Below are 14215 nucleotides of genomic sequence, written 5' to 3'. Positions count from 1 at the left end.
AGTCACACTTTAAATCCACTTCTACATTTTTTATTTTTTTTATTTACTTGGATACAATTCTATGCAGATTCTATTCATTCAAATGATATCGGCTTTTGGTCTCAAGCATAGTTTTTCAATTTGATTTGATCAAGCAAAAACGTTCTATGCAAGCACAAATCTCGATGGAATATTGGTTTCCAAATAGTGCACTTTAACCTTTTCTTTCTTTTATTCATGATAAACAAGTTTCTTAAAAATACCATATATGTCCGTCACTTTCGAATTGATACAAACTCTTGTGTTTGTATGCTTGTCAAAAAATAGAAGAAGCTCAATCTCCAAAAGACACATCAGCAGATAAATCCAGAACAAGTATGTGGGATCTCACTGTACATATTTGTTTTTTATTTCCTTTATTTTAACAAAACATTATGCAATCTACAGTTACAAACACTGTACGTTCTGTGGACGCAAAGAAACAAACTATCCAATTAATTTGTCTCTGTACAAGATTTGTTGACTGGATTTGTAACGGAATCATCAAGTAACCTTTCGCGATTTCACTACAGTTAACATCCACATTTATCTATGTAAAACAATCCTCTACAACAGGCTTTCTCAAACATTCCTGTCAACTAAACCTAGTAGAATATTTCATGGACATACTATACACGAATTATAAACTTTTTTTTAAAAGCCCTTTTGTCATTTGGCATCAATAAAACCAATTTACAGCACTTTTTTTCACCCTTAAAATATATGACCCAGGACCCATTTAGGACCTCTGACCCACAGTTTGGGAAACACAGCTCTGTCAACTGTCATTTGGCTAAGCAAGATTAAATTACTTACAAAATCTATTAGTTTCAGTTAACCAAAAAAATCATAGTGATAAAACAAGTTATGTAATTTTATCAGTATTTTAGATATACTACGATAGAAATTTCTTATTGAAAAATGTGTACAAATGGAATCAGAAACAAAGTAGTCTACATTCGTAATTGCTTTAAAAATATATATATTTTAAATATTGGGATTTGGTAATGACAATTTTGTGGATTCAACATTTGGCTTAGAATATTTGGTTATTATTTTGGATTTTCTGACTTGTTTTTTAATGTAAAAAAAGATTCAATTTGTTATGGTTGTCATATCTAAATGTATCATCATTTTACAGCTGTTGAAATAATTTACAAATTAAGAAAATGACTCATGGAATTTCATGCATTCTAATTCTACTATGTAATTGCTGACAATATAAATGAGAGAGAAAAGAAAAAAGTACATTATTTTCTCAGATTTAAAAAAAAATTGGATCAATATAATGCTGAGAAATTTTGGTTTCTATCCCTTATACAGTACAGTATATGTGAATTCGCATTGCAATTTTCTTTTTTTTTGTTAAACCTTCAGTGCGTCACACAGGCCTATGCGCACTTTCAGGAGAGGGGTAATAAGGATTTGGGGTTACAAAATTAATTAAAAGCATAGTACAAAATATTTGTTCAGCATACCCGCTTCGTAACATCTCACAAGGACTCTCATGCCTGACTAAAGTAAGAAGGTCTTTCTGATCTCCCAAAGAAGCCAGCCTGTTCACAGTGTACTCTATGTGCATGGTTTCCAACATTAACAGTCTCTGAGCAGCACCACTGTCGTGGGTGAGGGGGGTGAGAAACTGTGTAGGTTTTCTTGATTCAGAGGAGGACTGGACTCTAGTGGGAGAACTTGTCATCATCACAATTGAGGATTTAGTGGTATGTTTCACCATGCAGTACACTTGGAAACCTTATAGTTATTGCAGAGCCACGCCGTTAGTCCTATTAGCTCAGGAGCTAAACAAACTACATAGTGTACAATAATGCATCACTGGGAAAATGACAGCATAGTTTTATCAAGCGCTAACCTTCGACCTCCAACTTTGAAAAAACCCCATCAATCTGAGAATGGTTACGCTGACAATTTCTTAGGATTATCCAAAACCTTGCATTTAACTGGTTTACGTCTTGGAACAGGACAAAAAAAAAAACGTTAAAATTCAAAGCAGATGCCTGGAAAATAACCATGTAGATGACTGCATTGCTTAACCAAGATAGAGGATTTATTCAGGGTAATTTAGGGGGGTGGGGTGGTGGGTTTCAATTGAGCAGAATATGCTATGCAACCTGAATTGTGGTCTCCCAAAAAATTAAATAAATCGCTTTTGAATTTATAGAATGGCGTGGCACCAAGAAAATGACTATGCAGATGACTGCATAGCTTTAACAAGAACTTCGTAAATTTCTCTTAACTATAAAAGCACAATTTGACCTCCCATCCCCAAAAAATAGACAGACCTATATGAACCTTTTCAACTGCACTGTACCTGGCTACCAATATTAATACATTCAACTACTTCGGATAACAAATGACAAAAGTAATGCTAATGTGAGCTTAGCGTAGCTCTGGAGGCTTTAGTGTCTCCACTTTGCTGTAGCTGCCCACAAGTAAAATTTCTGTCTGACCTGTTAACACAGGAGACCCTTGTTATTCTCCTTTGTTGTCCACTTGAATCAGTACTGTGCAGTGGAAACATGGCATTTGGTACGGTACCACAGAGGCTGGTACACCAACCAAGTGTGGCAAAAAAATGTTTGGTACGAATAAGTTATTTTGACAATGGAAATGCAAAAAAAAAAAAAACATCCTATGGAAGTGTATTGCTTGGTAAAATCGGGGCCCACGGCAACCATGCCCGTTGAGCTTGAGTCAACAATTGCCAAGCGAGAACATATAGGGAACCCCCAACAATTTGTGATTCATTCACAAATTTCCATTGTTTTCTGTGGAACCTGTCTTCAAATATTGGCTGAATCAAGCCGCAAGATGATGCCAAACAAACACCTTTTGATCATTTTGAAGAAGTGTCAAGTTCTGTAGTGGAAGATTTTGACTTTGTAGAAAAGAAACGCAGCAACAAACAAAACCGGCTACATTTTGGTCTCGCTGACAGTGGTAGGCCTCTCATTCTCGTAATCGTTCTCCTGGTGGATGAGCCGGTAGGGTTTCATGTCCCCTTCCTCAGCTGCTACCGAGTGGACCTCCTCTGGGTCTTTGGCCAACTCGTGACGAGATAGATGCTCCACGACACCAGCCCCGATGGAGTCTCCCAGGACATTAGTAACGGTGCGCAGTCGGTCCCTGTAGCAAATAGGACACAAAGAAAGCATTTATGTAAGCAAACTTACAAACCAGTCATTGATTCCTAACGTATTGTTCTCATCATCAATTTGCTGAGATCATCTGTATTGCTTGCCCCCAAACCGCTAAGCTGCGACCCAAAACCGATAACATGTGAAGTCAAAATGTTGTGGAGGAAATCCAGCAATTTTCAACTTCAGATGTACAATGTTATCAAAAGCGCTTTACGCTGCCTGTAAAACAGGATGTTTGCCTCCCTTTTTTCCTTGTCTGGTTTTTCATAACCGGAAGATGGAATAGTTGATGCCAAGTTGACTTAGCAATTTTCCATCGTTGAAAATAGTGTGACAAGCTTGTCGATACAATCTGTAAAAGCTAAAAAATTTGAGCATGTTTGTATAAACAGCAGCTGACACTGAAGAAGGGACTAAGTTGACCCATCAGTTTTGCGCTTTTGGACTTTGAAGGCTCGTTTTTCTTGCCAGAAATGCAGGATCTCTATCTCTTAAGTAAAAATGTTGACAACATGGCACAGGAAGTACTCACAGGAACCAATCAACGGCGATGATGAGTGTGATGTCATCAGTGGGCAGGCCCACAGACGTGAGCACTATCACCATGGTAACCAGGCCCGCCTGCGGGATACCGGCCGCTCCGATACTGGCTGCTGTGGCTGTGATGCTGCAGGGAAATAGAAGGAGGCATTTTAATGGTCCTTAATTTGACCCGCATGAACTCAAATTGACCTCCCAGCATGCATGCATGCACAACGAGTGTGTGCGTGTGAGAGAGCACTTACCTAATGGTGAGAATCTGCCCAAAGTTGAGGTCATAGTTGTTCACCTGAGCGATAAAGATGGCCGCCAGCGCTTCATACAAGGCGGTGCCGTCCATGTTGATGGTGGCGCCCACGGGGAGTACAAAGCGAGTTATGCGCTTGTCTACTTTGTTGTTTTCCTCAAGGCACTTGAACGTGATTGGCAAGGTGGCGGAACTAAGGTCAAAAGAAGCACATTAGCGAATACAGCGAGTGCGTCTCAGTGACAGAATGGTTACCAAACCTGGAAGATGTTCCCAAGGCCGTGACGAGGGCCTGGAGCAGCCCCGCGATGAAGATGAAAGGGTTCTTTCGAGTGACCACAAAGTAGATTGTGGGCAGGACCACAATGGCGTGGATGAGCAGGCCACTAATGACAGTGATTGTGTACATTCCCAGCTGGCCGCCCATTGACGAGATGTCATCCATCTCCACGATTTTACCCGCGATCAGAAACAGGATACCGATGGGGGCATACCTGATCGGAAAAAAGCTCTGATTGAGTTTCCATCTTTCCTCAGCTTCACAGTTACTTGTTTTTTTGTCTTTCAACAACTCTCTGGTTTTATGTTGATAACACCCAATTAGATATGAGATATTATATAATAAAAGAAAAATAGAAAAAAAAAAAAAAATTATCTGGTATGAAAAAAGTCTATGTTAATGAATGATTTATAAACTTTATTTTACATGAAGTTGAAAGCAAAGTGGTGAAATGAAAATTTCATTGACAAGAAAACAAATTAAAAAATACATTTGAAAACAAGTATGTGTCATTGGATAATTTAGTTTGGACGCACCACATGATGATGGCCACCAGCCTCATGATGGCCTCGTTGATACAGTCGAAGAGGTCCTTCAAGGGCAGTCCTTGGTCCCCCATTCTCCCGATGATCAGCCCGAAGCACATGGAAAAGACCACCAGGCCAAGCGCGTTGACCCCGTTGACTGCACCCGGCACGGGGATCATCTCCTCCCTCGTTATCATCTGGCTCCCGTTAAGCACTGAGTCGTTGACCGTCACATTGATTTGGATCACCCTCTGGGCATAGTGTGTCTTGAACTGAAAGAAAAGTGAGAGCCTCAAGATTAGCCGCTGAAGCTTTTAGCCACACTGGCAGCAGTGCAGTGGCAATTTAATAGCTTGCCATATATTCACAGTGCCTTGATGATCCTCGGGATATGACTCTAGTGAAATGACTACATCTGTAACGAAAAGCATATGGAACAAACATTTCCAGACATAGAGGTAACAACACACGCGTCTCCATTCATGATATGGTGGAACTTAGGACACAAAACATTTGCACAAGTCTACATGAGTCCTCCAGCTACTTATCTAGTCTGCTCATGCAATCACACTTGAAGATGCAGCATCATTTCAATTCTTGTTCACGAGCCACAACATGAGTGCACAATCTAATGAGAGCCGATATGAAAACGCTTTTCACAAAAATAGGCAATTTTTTTCCCTTAACAAATATATATATATGTACATACATATGTATTTGGGAAGTCAGGTAAGACAAATCTTTACAGTAGTACGTTCTATGTGCTCTGACTAGTCTAAACACCGCATTCTGATCAATATTGTATTTGCGTCATATTAATTCAGCCATAAAATCCACCATCCATCTCAGTAGTGGCCATTTTGCCACTTGCTGTCAACCCAATATGACATCACAGTTGCTCAGGGTTCAGGTAACGACAAATCAAGGCTCACTTGTTTTCAGAATTTGGTCATGTGATGTTCACAAGTTAACCTGTGACTGGTTGTTACTTGAGCCCTGAGCAACTGTGATGTCATTTTCAGTCAAGCGGAAGTGGCAAAATGGATAAAACGGGTTGCTTAATTTATATTCTGCAAACGCAATAGTGACTACTGGTGCAGCATAAAACATTATTGTAAATAAAAATTTGGCCTTGACTTCCTCTTGTAATGCATCACCACTACATTCAGATTTGTGTTGTTTTTAATTCACATAATGGATCAACTCTAGTTATAAACTGGTAATTTGGTAATCAATTAACAAAAATATGAAATTATTATTGAATTTGATTAATAAGTAATAGATAAAAGGGAAATGGAAATGTGAGTATATATTACACATTACCTGTTTGGTGCAGGCTTCCACAAGGTTCGGAGGGAACATATTCCTACAAAACATCACATTCACATTATCCTCAGTCAACCAGGAAGTTGTTTTTTCAGTTTTGTTAGGTGAATTTTTACCCCCCCGTTTGCCATTGGAACTGTTGGAACTGGAATTTACCTTTTTTTTTATATACTAGGGTAGGGCTTGTATAAAAAAGAAGGTAAATTCCAGTCGTCGTTTGTCATCTATAAAAAATATTTTGTGGTCTATGCCGTGATACAAGAGTTTTTTGGTCATAGTTTTCAATTCAAGACATTTGTTTTCTGACACCAGTTAGTCAGTCCCTTGCAGTATACAGTTTAAAAAACATTCTTATCATCTTTACCTGATGAGGTCCAGAAAGGCGTCAGCGGGACTAACACGCTCGATTTGCTGTTGATTGGTGACCTCGTCCCTGGAGCCTTTGCCAGGGTGGATGACGAGCACCATGACGATGCCAATGAACACGGCAATAACCGTGGTGGTGGTGTAGTACACAACCGCCCTCAAGCCCATTTTACCTGATGCGCGACTGTCTAGTGCAGCCATGCCTGAAAAAAAAACCCACACACATTTCCAATTAAAATTCCACCACTAAATGATGTGTATTGTGTATCCTCAGAACAAATCATAAAATAAAAATAAATATAACATTTATTTTCTCATAAATATGTCTGTATCTATCATTTTACTTGAACATAGAGAAGCCTTTGTTTGTTTTCTACAAAATGCAAATATTTTATGCTTGACATCCTGATTGTGGGTATTTTTGCACGAGGAGAAACGATGCACATCCTTAAGGGGGCGCTATTCTCTCTTTAACTCTATTTTTTTTGTTTCCAAAACAGTTTTGGGGAAAGTGTGGGCCTGTGCTGTTAATAATTACGAAAGTTGAGTTTGTATTTGGAATATGGGAAAAAAAACTGTGTCATGGTGAGCGTACATAAAGTGAGCCTGGGAAAAAGCCGCTGTAATTATAGATGGAATACACCCATGCCCATAATCTGTCCAACTATCTAAGAAGGAACAAAGCACAAAAAGAAATCTAATCCCGCTCTGATCTACATGGCGGGTAAATAACACCTACTGGACGGCACCCAGGGAACGATTATATCCGCTTTTGCTTTTTGTATATTGTAAATGGTGCTCGCAGTTTGAGATAATATCGGAAGAGCCTCCTTGAATGCTGCATAATTCCCAAGCGATTAATTCAAATTTTTAGGGCCAAAAGAAAGCCAAGTGTGACTGCTCAGTTGATAATTAACACATTGACCTTGATCGACTTGGCTTGGCCAAAGATAAAGCATGTTTGGCATCTGATGCACACAACATTGTGAAGCAACCCGTACAGCAAAGTCTGCATAATGTAGAATCATCTTAACTGCCACTGCCAGAATCCACACTTTGATTCATCCTTTTCTTTTTTCTTTTAAAACTCTGTTAACTCCCTCACCCACCACCACCACGCCCCCAAAAACAGCCTCTTTTTTTTTTTTTTATAAAACGTCATGTAATTTGTGGACTTCTTGTAACAATTCATTTGTGGCTTTTATTTGTTTTGACACAGTTATTCAGATAAGAATCTTTCCCTGAGAAGACAATGTTTAAACTGGGTTTTATGACTGCTGCAGTCAATAGAACACTAACCCTGTCTCCCATAGTTGTGGCCGCATTCAATTGACTACTATAGTTGTCATAGAAATAGCATGGGTGTGGATTTCGGGAGAAAAAGGAACAACTGTGACGTCATTTCAAAGTGTCGCCTCCCGTGATGCCCTTTATGTTCATTCAAAGCATAAACAAGCAAAGCATTCCCCTTTGTGAGAATCGAGATTAATGTCGACCTTTCATAGGCCCAACATATGGCATGAATGAAGCAGCTACGAAAACACCTCATTTTATTTCTGAAGAAAATATAGCCTTTAAAGTGCAGCATTCCAGCCATGTTTGTGGAAATAGTTTCTCGGTGGCTATAAATATATGGTTTTAAAATGAAGGTTTGAAAGATAGAATGCCTTAACGCTTCCAAATCTACATACTTAGAAAATAAACTGGAGGGTGAATGTAAAAGTTGCAATTTTGGAGCAGCCTCCCAGCCATGGTTGTGGTGTGCGTGGAAATGCTTCCACTGTATGGTTTTAAAATTCCCAATTGTTTCCACCTTTTAATCTTTAAACACCTAACTTGAGGCAAATTGTAGCCTTATCAAAGCAGTGTCAGTTGATTTTTATAGACATGTTTTCGGGGGGAATTTTAAAAAGCTCACTGACAGTTGTAAAAATAAGTTTTTTTTTATCCCTTTTCATGTCAAAATATAGCTTATTCAAAGCAACATGTCTGCTACTTTTGTGGTACTGTATATGTTATGGTCACCATTGTTTATTACATTAATGACTATCCCCAATTTTTGTTTTCGCTTTTTTTCTGTCATCACTCACGGAGAGGTGAGGACCCTTCGCTGTGCCCCTTTATTCTGCCTCTCCTTATCCTTTTGTTGGCAAGCCTGGGAACACTTGTTGACACAGACGCACAACACACACACACAATGATCCCTGACCAGTCGTCTGGGCAACAACATACGCGGCCTCACTCATTTCTTCCATTCAAAAGATTGAAAGAGGCAAAGTTGAAGGAGCGCAAGTAGAGGTAGTTTTGGAAAGGTGGTGGGAGGTACAAATCCAAATCCAAGTCCCTCTTCAGAGAGGAAAAAGTTGAAGTTGGGGGCACAAGAAGAAGTCCAGACTTTCTGGAACCCGACCTACAATTTGGCATGTGACCTAAAGTATTGGGATGTGTGACTGACAGGTGTGTTTTGTTGCCCTACATTGAATCTTCAAACAAAAATAGTACTGCACGCAATGCATGTGAAGATTAGTTTTTAATTTTTAAATAGTATACACACTTGAAGCCTGCGATGGCTGGAATATAACCCATCAGGCCATCATATTTATCCTGTATCCTCACTGTTCGAATTACTAGGGGTCTAGTTGAAGTTACTAAATATAGTTCCTGTGTCCTCACTTTTGAGAACTCTGCACATACTGAAACAGGCAGCTTTGACTTGTCACTGTGACCGGGTAGGACTCGTAGTCTGCACAGATCTGAAAAGAGTCAACATCAAACTGATTCCTTTGAGATGCTATCACTGAATTCTGTGTTCAAACATCACTTTTTTTTAAGTGGACATCATTGAAAATAAACTTTTCCATTGCCTATACTGTTTTTTTCCCCCCTTTAATTCTTCAACCAAAAAGTTCACATTGATTTACACATAATGGCCACACAATACTAGTTAAGTACTTTTGTGAATTAGTTGTGTTGAACTAGCCTCGTGCGGCAATGCTGAAGCCGAGAGTGTGTCAAGGGATGTCGTGGTTGGATTTTGCTGAGTGAGCGCTTTTTTTCAGTTTTACTCTGATCGATAATTGCATCGTTTGTCCTTTCGAAGAAGCCTGCGTCTATTTTAACACAAACACAGTCATTCAGTATAATTAGCCACTCGACTTTCCGACACAGTTAAACCCATCCAGCCTCGTTGTGGGCTAGTTTGACTCTGCGTGAGAAAAATCGGAAATACGCACATTGTGTTGCATTGTGTTCATCTGTAACTTTTGCTTTGGAGCTATTTTTTGCAGTAGCCTAATTTTGGTTCCAGAAATTGTAAGGAGACTCCTATTCAAAGCAGTAAGATTTTTGGGATGGTTACATTCTTTTTACATTTATATCATGGCCAATGGTGATTTTAAAATGAGATTAGACACAACTATGCTTTTTGCTTTTTATTTATTTTCCATTTCATGTTACAGAAAAGTGTTTCGTTGTTTGTTATCTTTTTATTGTGTTAGTTATTGTGTTAAAATGAGATGCCTATCCTTTCGCCTTTAGTCCTGGAATGTTTTAACAGATGTTTGCATCTTGATGTTTTGTTATTTTGACCGTATACAAGAATCTTAAAATGTTACTCAAAATATTCCCTGTATTTTTATATGTTTGTTAAGTTATTGGTTGCCACAGTTTTACCTTTGAATTTGATGATTGGATGATTTCCAATGGGCAAAAACAGACCTGTTTTGACACTCATGTTGTTGTTCCCCATGTGTTTTACCAGTTATCACATGACCTGATGTCACCGAATGCTAATGCTACGCTCTGATCCATGCAAAGCACAAAGGCGCCTGTCTTATCTGTGCTGTGTCCCTGCAGGAGGCAATGATGTCTCTCTCTCTCTCTCTCTCAATGACCCGGTCACACATTGTATACTCGCTGCATGTCAAAACAAACGACAAGACCGTTGTCAACACTATGACTGGGCAAAATAGCCTTATCATGTGTTTGCTCATTCAATCGATAGCGAGTTCACCTCATCTCTTTGGGCCTTTCGGCAAACTGAAAGCTCTTGCATGTAGTGGATAAGACGGAAACATTCTGGTCCGACTAAAAGTTTTAGCAAGTACTTAAACAACCTGCAACCCGCCATTGCTCGTTATGCTTGTTGTTAGGGTTTACAGATTATCTTCATCGTATGATTATGTTGGAATGTAACCTGTAATAATTTACCTGGCTTGTCCTGTCCTAACAAAAGTAGTAGACCAAAGTGTTAAGATCTTTTGAACTGATTGACTAGCTGCAGAGGAAGCAATCAAAGTTGCCTTGTTTACACAACGTCGTAAAAGACCCCCTGCTATGCTTTGATCAGCAGGCCAGGGACCCCAACCTCCACTCTCACCCCCACTCTCATCCCCACTCTGTTTCTCTCAATAAAAATGCTCCTGAAGGAGGCCTGAGTCAGACTTCATTCGATCATCGCTGTAAGCACAGCGACGAATGGACTCTCCACCTGAAGGTGTCTAAAAGGACTTACTTGTCTCCCGTGTGGTTCTTGCAAAATACGTTAGAGTGAGCACCACCCTAACACTTGTACAGTTTGCATAAAAGTTTACACTATGATGAAAAATTAAGATTCAAGACTCCATGATTGATTAACACAACGTGCAATGAATAGTGTCCCAAGACTCTTGATGGCCAATAAATTGTCTTTTGACTTTTGATTATGTACACTAGTCTTTTGTGGTGACCCAGTTTGAAGGCGTAAAATGGTGCAGACATCAAGTCATTTGATTCATAAATAGAACAAAAGCCGCTGAGCAAATGTGTCTTCTTTGCTGTTTCTTTTTTTAAGTACTTTGCCAGCAAAATTGAAATTAAAAATAGAATATGATTCATTTAGTCTATTAAGGTACATTAATCTCTGATGCAGGCAGGCAAGGGGTTGCAATATAGTATTTGAACTGTATTTCTTACAATTTAAAATAATAATGTTTGGTTTTGATTCTAGCCTAATGTTTAAAAACAAAACAAATAGTGTGTTAAGCAGATATACCAAACTAATGAATAATATATATTTTTTTTTATTTGACATTTTTTTAACAAAACAAATACTAACTGACGTAAGTAAGTGCTAGGTGGGCTGGATTTAAAAAAAAACAAAAGAAAACATGCCCACTGCTGGTCTTTAAGTTGCGGTGACTAACCTGTAATGAGGCTGGACACCAGCAGGGGCAGCACCAGCATCTGTAGCATCCTCATCAGCAGCTCTCCGGGAAAAGAGAAGAACTTGATGTCACGGTAGGACATTTTGTATGGTCGCAGGGTAAACCCCAGAATGATACCTACAGAGAGTCACGTTAAACATCAGTAATTAATTGAACACAATGAAACAAAGTTATACATATAAGTTATATAGTAACTTGACTCATCTAGTTATTTAGATCACAAGTTAAGTTGTGACTTAATAGGGCTGAGCATGCAGTTAGCTTGTTATGTAGTTCGCAAGTAACTTTTTGTTAGCTTGTCATTTAGCATGATTACTACTTTTATTTATATAGTTTGTACATTAAGTGACAAGATTAAAGGAAATGTACAAATGTTAGTTAGCTAGCAATTAAGTTTACTTTTACAAAAAGGTCGTGCAAGTTTTGAAGAGTCTTTAGTTTTTAGTACCGTATGAGTTGCTTGGCTCATTGGTAAAGTCACACAAACATGGACAGTTGTACACAACATCATTTAGTTTTAGTACGCTTATTACACAACAATGTACACAACAGACATTGTCGAATGTGGTCACATGATTTAGAGAAAAAAAAAAACATTTCTGCGTAATTCGCTTAAAGATCCAGATCACGTCGTGAGGTTCTTTCATTGAAAATGAGTGCACATGCTCTTCTTGTGATGTACGTCACTGTAATGCACTCTCACTGAAATGGAACCCACAGATTCTATGCACTGGTTGCGCTGTACAAATGTGGCCCGCACGTGGGTGGGCCCCCGCCTGACTTCCTGCCACACCATGGTTCAAAGGTTAATTCCAAAACGTTCTGATGTCAGCCACAAGGGTCGATGAGGTCCTTGCTTGTGGGAGTTTCTATTTATTTCTAAGACAGCTGCTCTCGATCATGCTACAGACTCACCGACACAAAACGCATTGCGAATGTTCCAGCATTTCACCATGCATGAAAATCAATCAAGAACGTATCCTGTGAAATGCTCAGTCTGCTATTTTGTTCTGAACGTCACGTTTTTTTGGTCATTTCCAGGACTGCAACTCCTCCTCGGGAATTGATCCACAGACCAGCAAATTTGACAGATGGATGACTGCCATCACAAAGTGTTACCTTTAAACAATCTGTGCACCATGCAGGATGTACACCATTCTTCTTTTTTCTATCTCAAAGGAAGATCTCAGAGGTACCTTATTTTCATGTATGTTATCTTTTCTTACACGGTGAACCACGCAAAGGTTGAACAACTCGAAATTTTCCCTGAACGTTGAATGAAAACAATAATTAAAAGCAAGTTTCTTTGAATGAATCCACAACCTGTTCTCCCTTCCCTCCTAGCCCTCCAGTTTGTGTTTCAAAGTTGTATGTGGTGCGCGTGCGCGTGTGTCTGTCTTTTCCCAGTCATTGATGTAATGCCAAGTGCAGAGGAGGTAACTAAAAAAAGGGTCATCCACAGCAAAATGTTAAAAATGTTTTGTATTATTTAAGTCTGAATGGTGCAAAATTTAAATTCTCAACATTTCTGAGACGTGTATTTAGAAATTTTGGAATTAGTTAACTTTTATTCTTAAAGTACAAAAGCTTAACTCCCTTGCTTCCATGCCTTCCAGTCTGGATTTTTATGAGATGTTTTTTTCTTTTGCACATGCATTTTACACTTCTCACGAGTGTATTAAAAATAAAATAGAAACATAAAATAAACAATAGCTTTACTTTTAACACTTTAAATGACCACCAACTGTACCTTGCAGTATTTCAATATTTTGTTTTTTTAAGGCAAGGTTTACTTCTGGGGGATTTATTTTTCCATATTCAAACACCTTTAATTAAAATATTTCCACTCACCAAAGACGACAGCCGCCACAGTGAATATGACAAAGGCGTTCCTTATGAAGAAGCTCTTCACGTCATTCTTAGTAATGTTTGACATTCTCTTTCTGGCCAGCAGCGAACGGGACTGGATGTTGGCCCGGATCTGCCGGAGGCTTCGTTGCGCTTTCTGCGGATCCTCCCCGTTGGCCTGCATCATGGCGGAACTCTCTAGAATCGAAACATAGTAAACAGCCTCTCATATGGATTACCCGTAAATTGTAAACAAGTTCCCTGTGCAGTATGAAAGAAAACATACTTATTGTCACGGTCCATTTTTTTCTGTTTGGATTTATATTGGGTTGTGTTTCATGCTATGTCCTGGTTTTTGTGGTTCAGGTCTTGTCCTGTTGGTCTTTTGCTTTCTTTCACCCGTGTTCGTCAACCCGGTCCGGTCCCTTGTGTCACCCAATCAGCTCCACTTGCGCGTTGTCTAGGTGTTCCTCGCTGTCTGTATGTTTGTATTTAGATCCCAGCTGCCTCTTTTCAGTCTGTTTGATTTTGCTTGTAGTCCCTCCCGTCCGTCCCTGTGACGTGGTGAATTTTGTGTGTTTGTTGCTGTGTGTGCTTGTTTTCTTTTGGAATTTGGCTTATTTAGTACGCAAACTTGTTCGTCTCTGTGTGCCCTGCGATTGGCTGGCAACCGGTTCAGGGTGTCCCCCGCCTACTGCCTG

General features: G+C 39.3%; 1 protein-coding gene across 1 annotated transcript; it reads right to left on the bottom strand.

Moving 5' to 3' along the window:
• Positions 1 to 1030: 1030 nt before the first annotated feature.
• Positions 1031 to 13701, bottom strand: LOC119126965 (excitatory amino acid transporter 1-like). Its single transcript, XM_037258568.1, has 9 exons — positions 13518 to 13701; positions 11646 to 11783; positions 6461 to 6665; positions 6094 to 6136; positions 4780 to 5042; positions 4224 to 4457; positions 3962 to 4156; positions 3709 to 3843; positions 1031 to 3162 (listed from the first exon to the last, which is right to left on the bottom strand). Exons 1-9 carry the CDS (start codon positions 13699 to 13701, stop codon positions 2952 to 2954), a joined length of 1608 nt encoding a protein of 535 aa, XP_037114463.1. The 3' UTR covers positions 1031 to 2951.
• Between the last annotated feature and the right edge of the window lie 514 nt (positions 13702 to 14215).

This window comes from Syngnathus acus, chromosome 9 (assembly GCF_901709675.1).
Source record: "Syngnathus acus chromosome 9, fSynAcu1.2, whole genome shotgun sequence".
In the NCBI taxonomy this organism is placed as follows: Eukaryota; Metazoa; Chordata; class Actinopteri; order Syngnathiformes; family Syngnathidae; genus Syngnathus; species Syngnathus acus.
The sequence above is the reverse complement of the archived record's forward strand: the minus strand, read 5'-3'. Positions and strand labels throughout refer to the sequence as shown.

Excerpts from the sequence above, each read along its gene's own strand:
- LOC119126965 (XM_037258568.1), bottom strand. The coding sequence starts at position 13,701 with ATGATGCAGGCCAACGGGGAGGATCCGCAGAAAGCGCAACGAAGCCTC. Across the intron at positions 6,137-6,460 it reads GCCTTTCTGGACCTCATCAG|GAATATGTTCCCTCCGAACC; the intron begins GTAAAGATGATA and ends GATGTTTTGTAG. Across the intron at positions 3,844-3,961 it reads GGGCAGATTCTCACCATTAG|CATCACAGCCACAGCAGCCA; the intron begins GTAAGTGCTCTC and ends ATTTCCCTGCAG.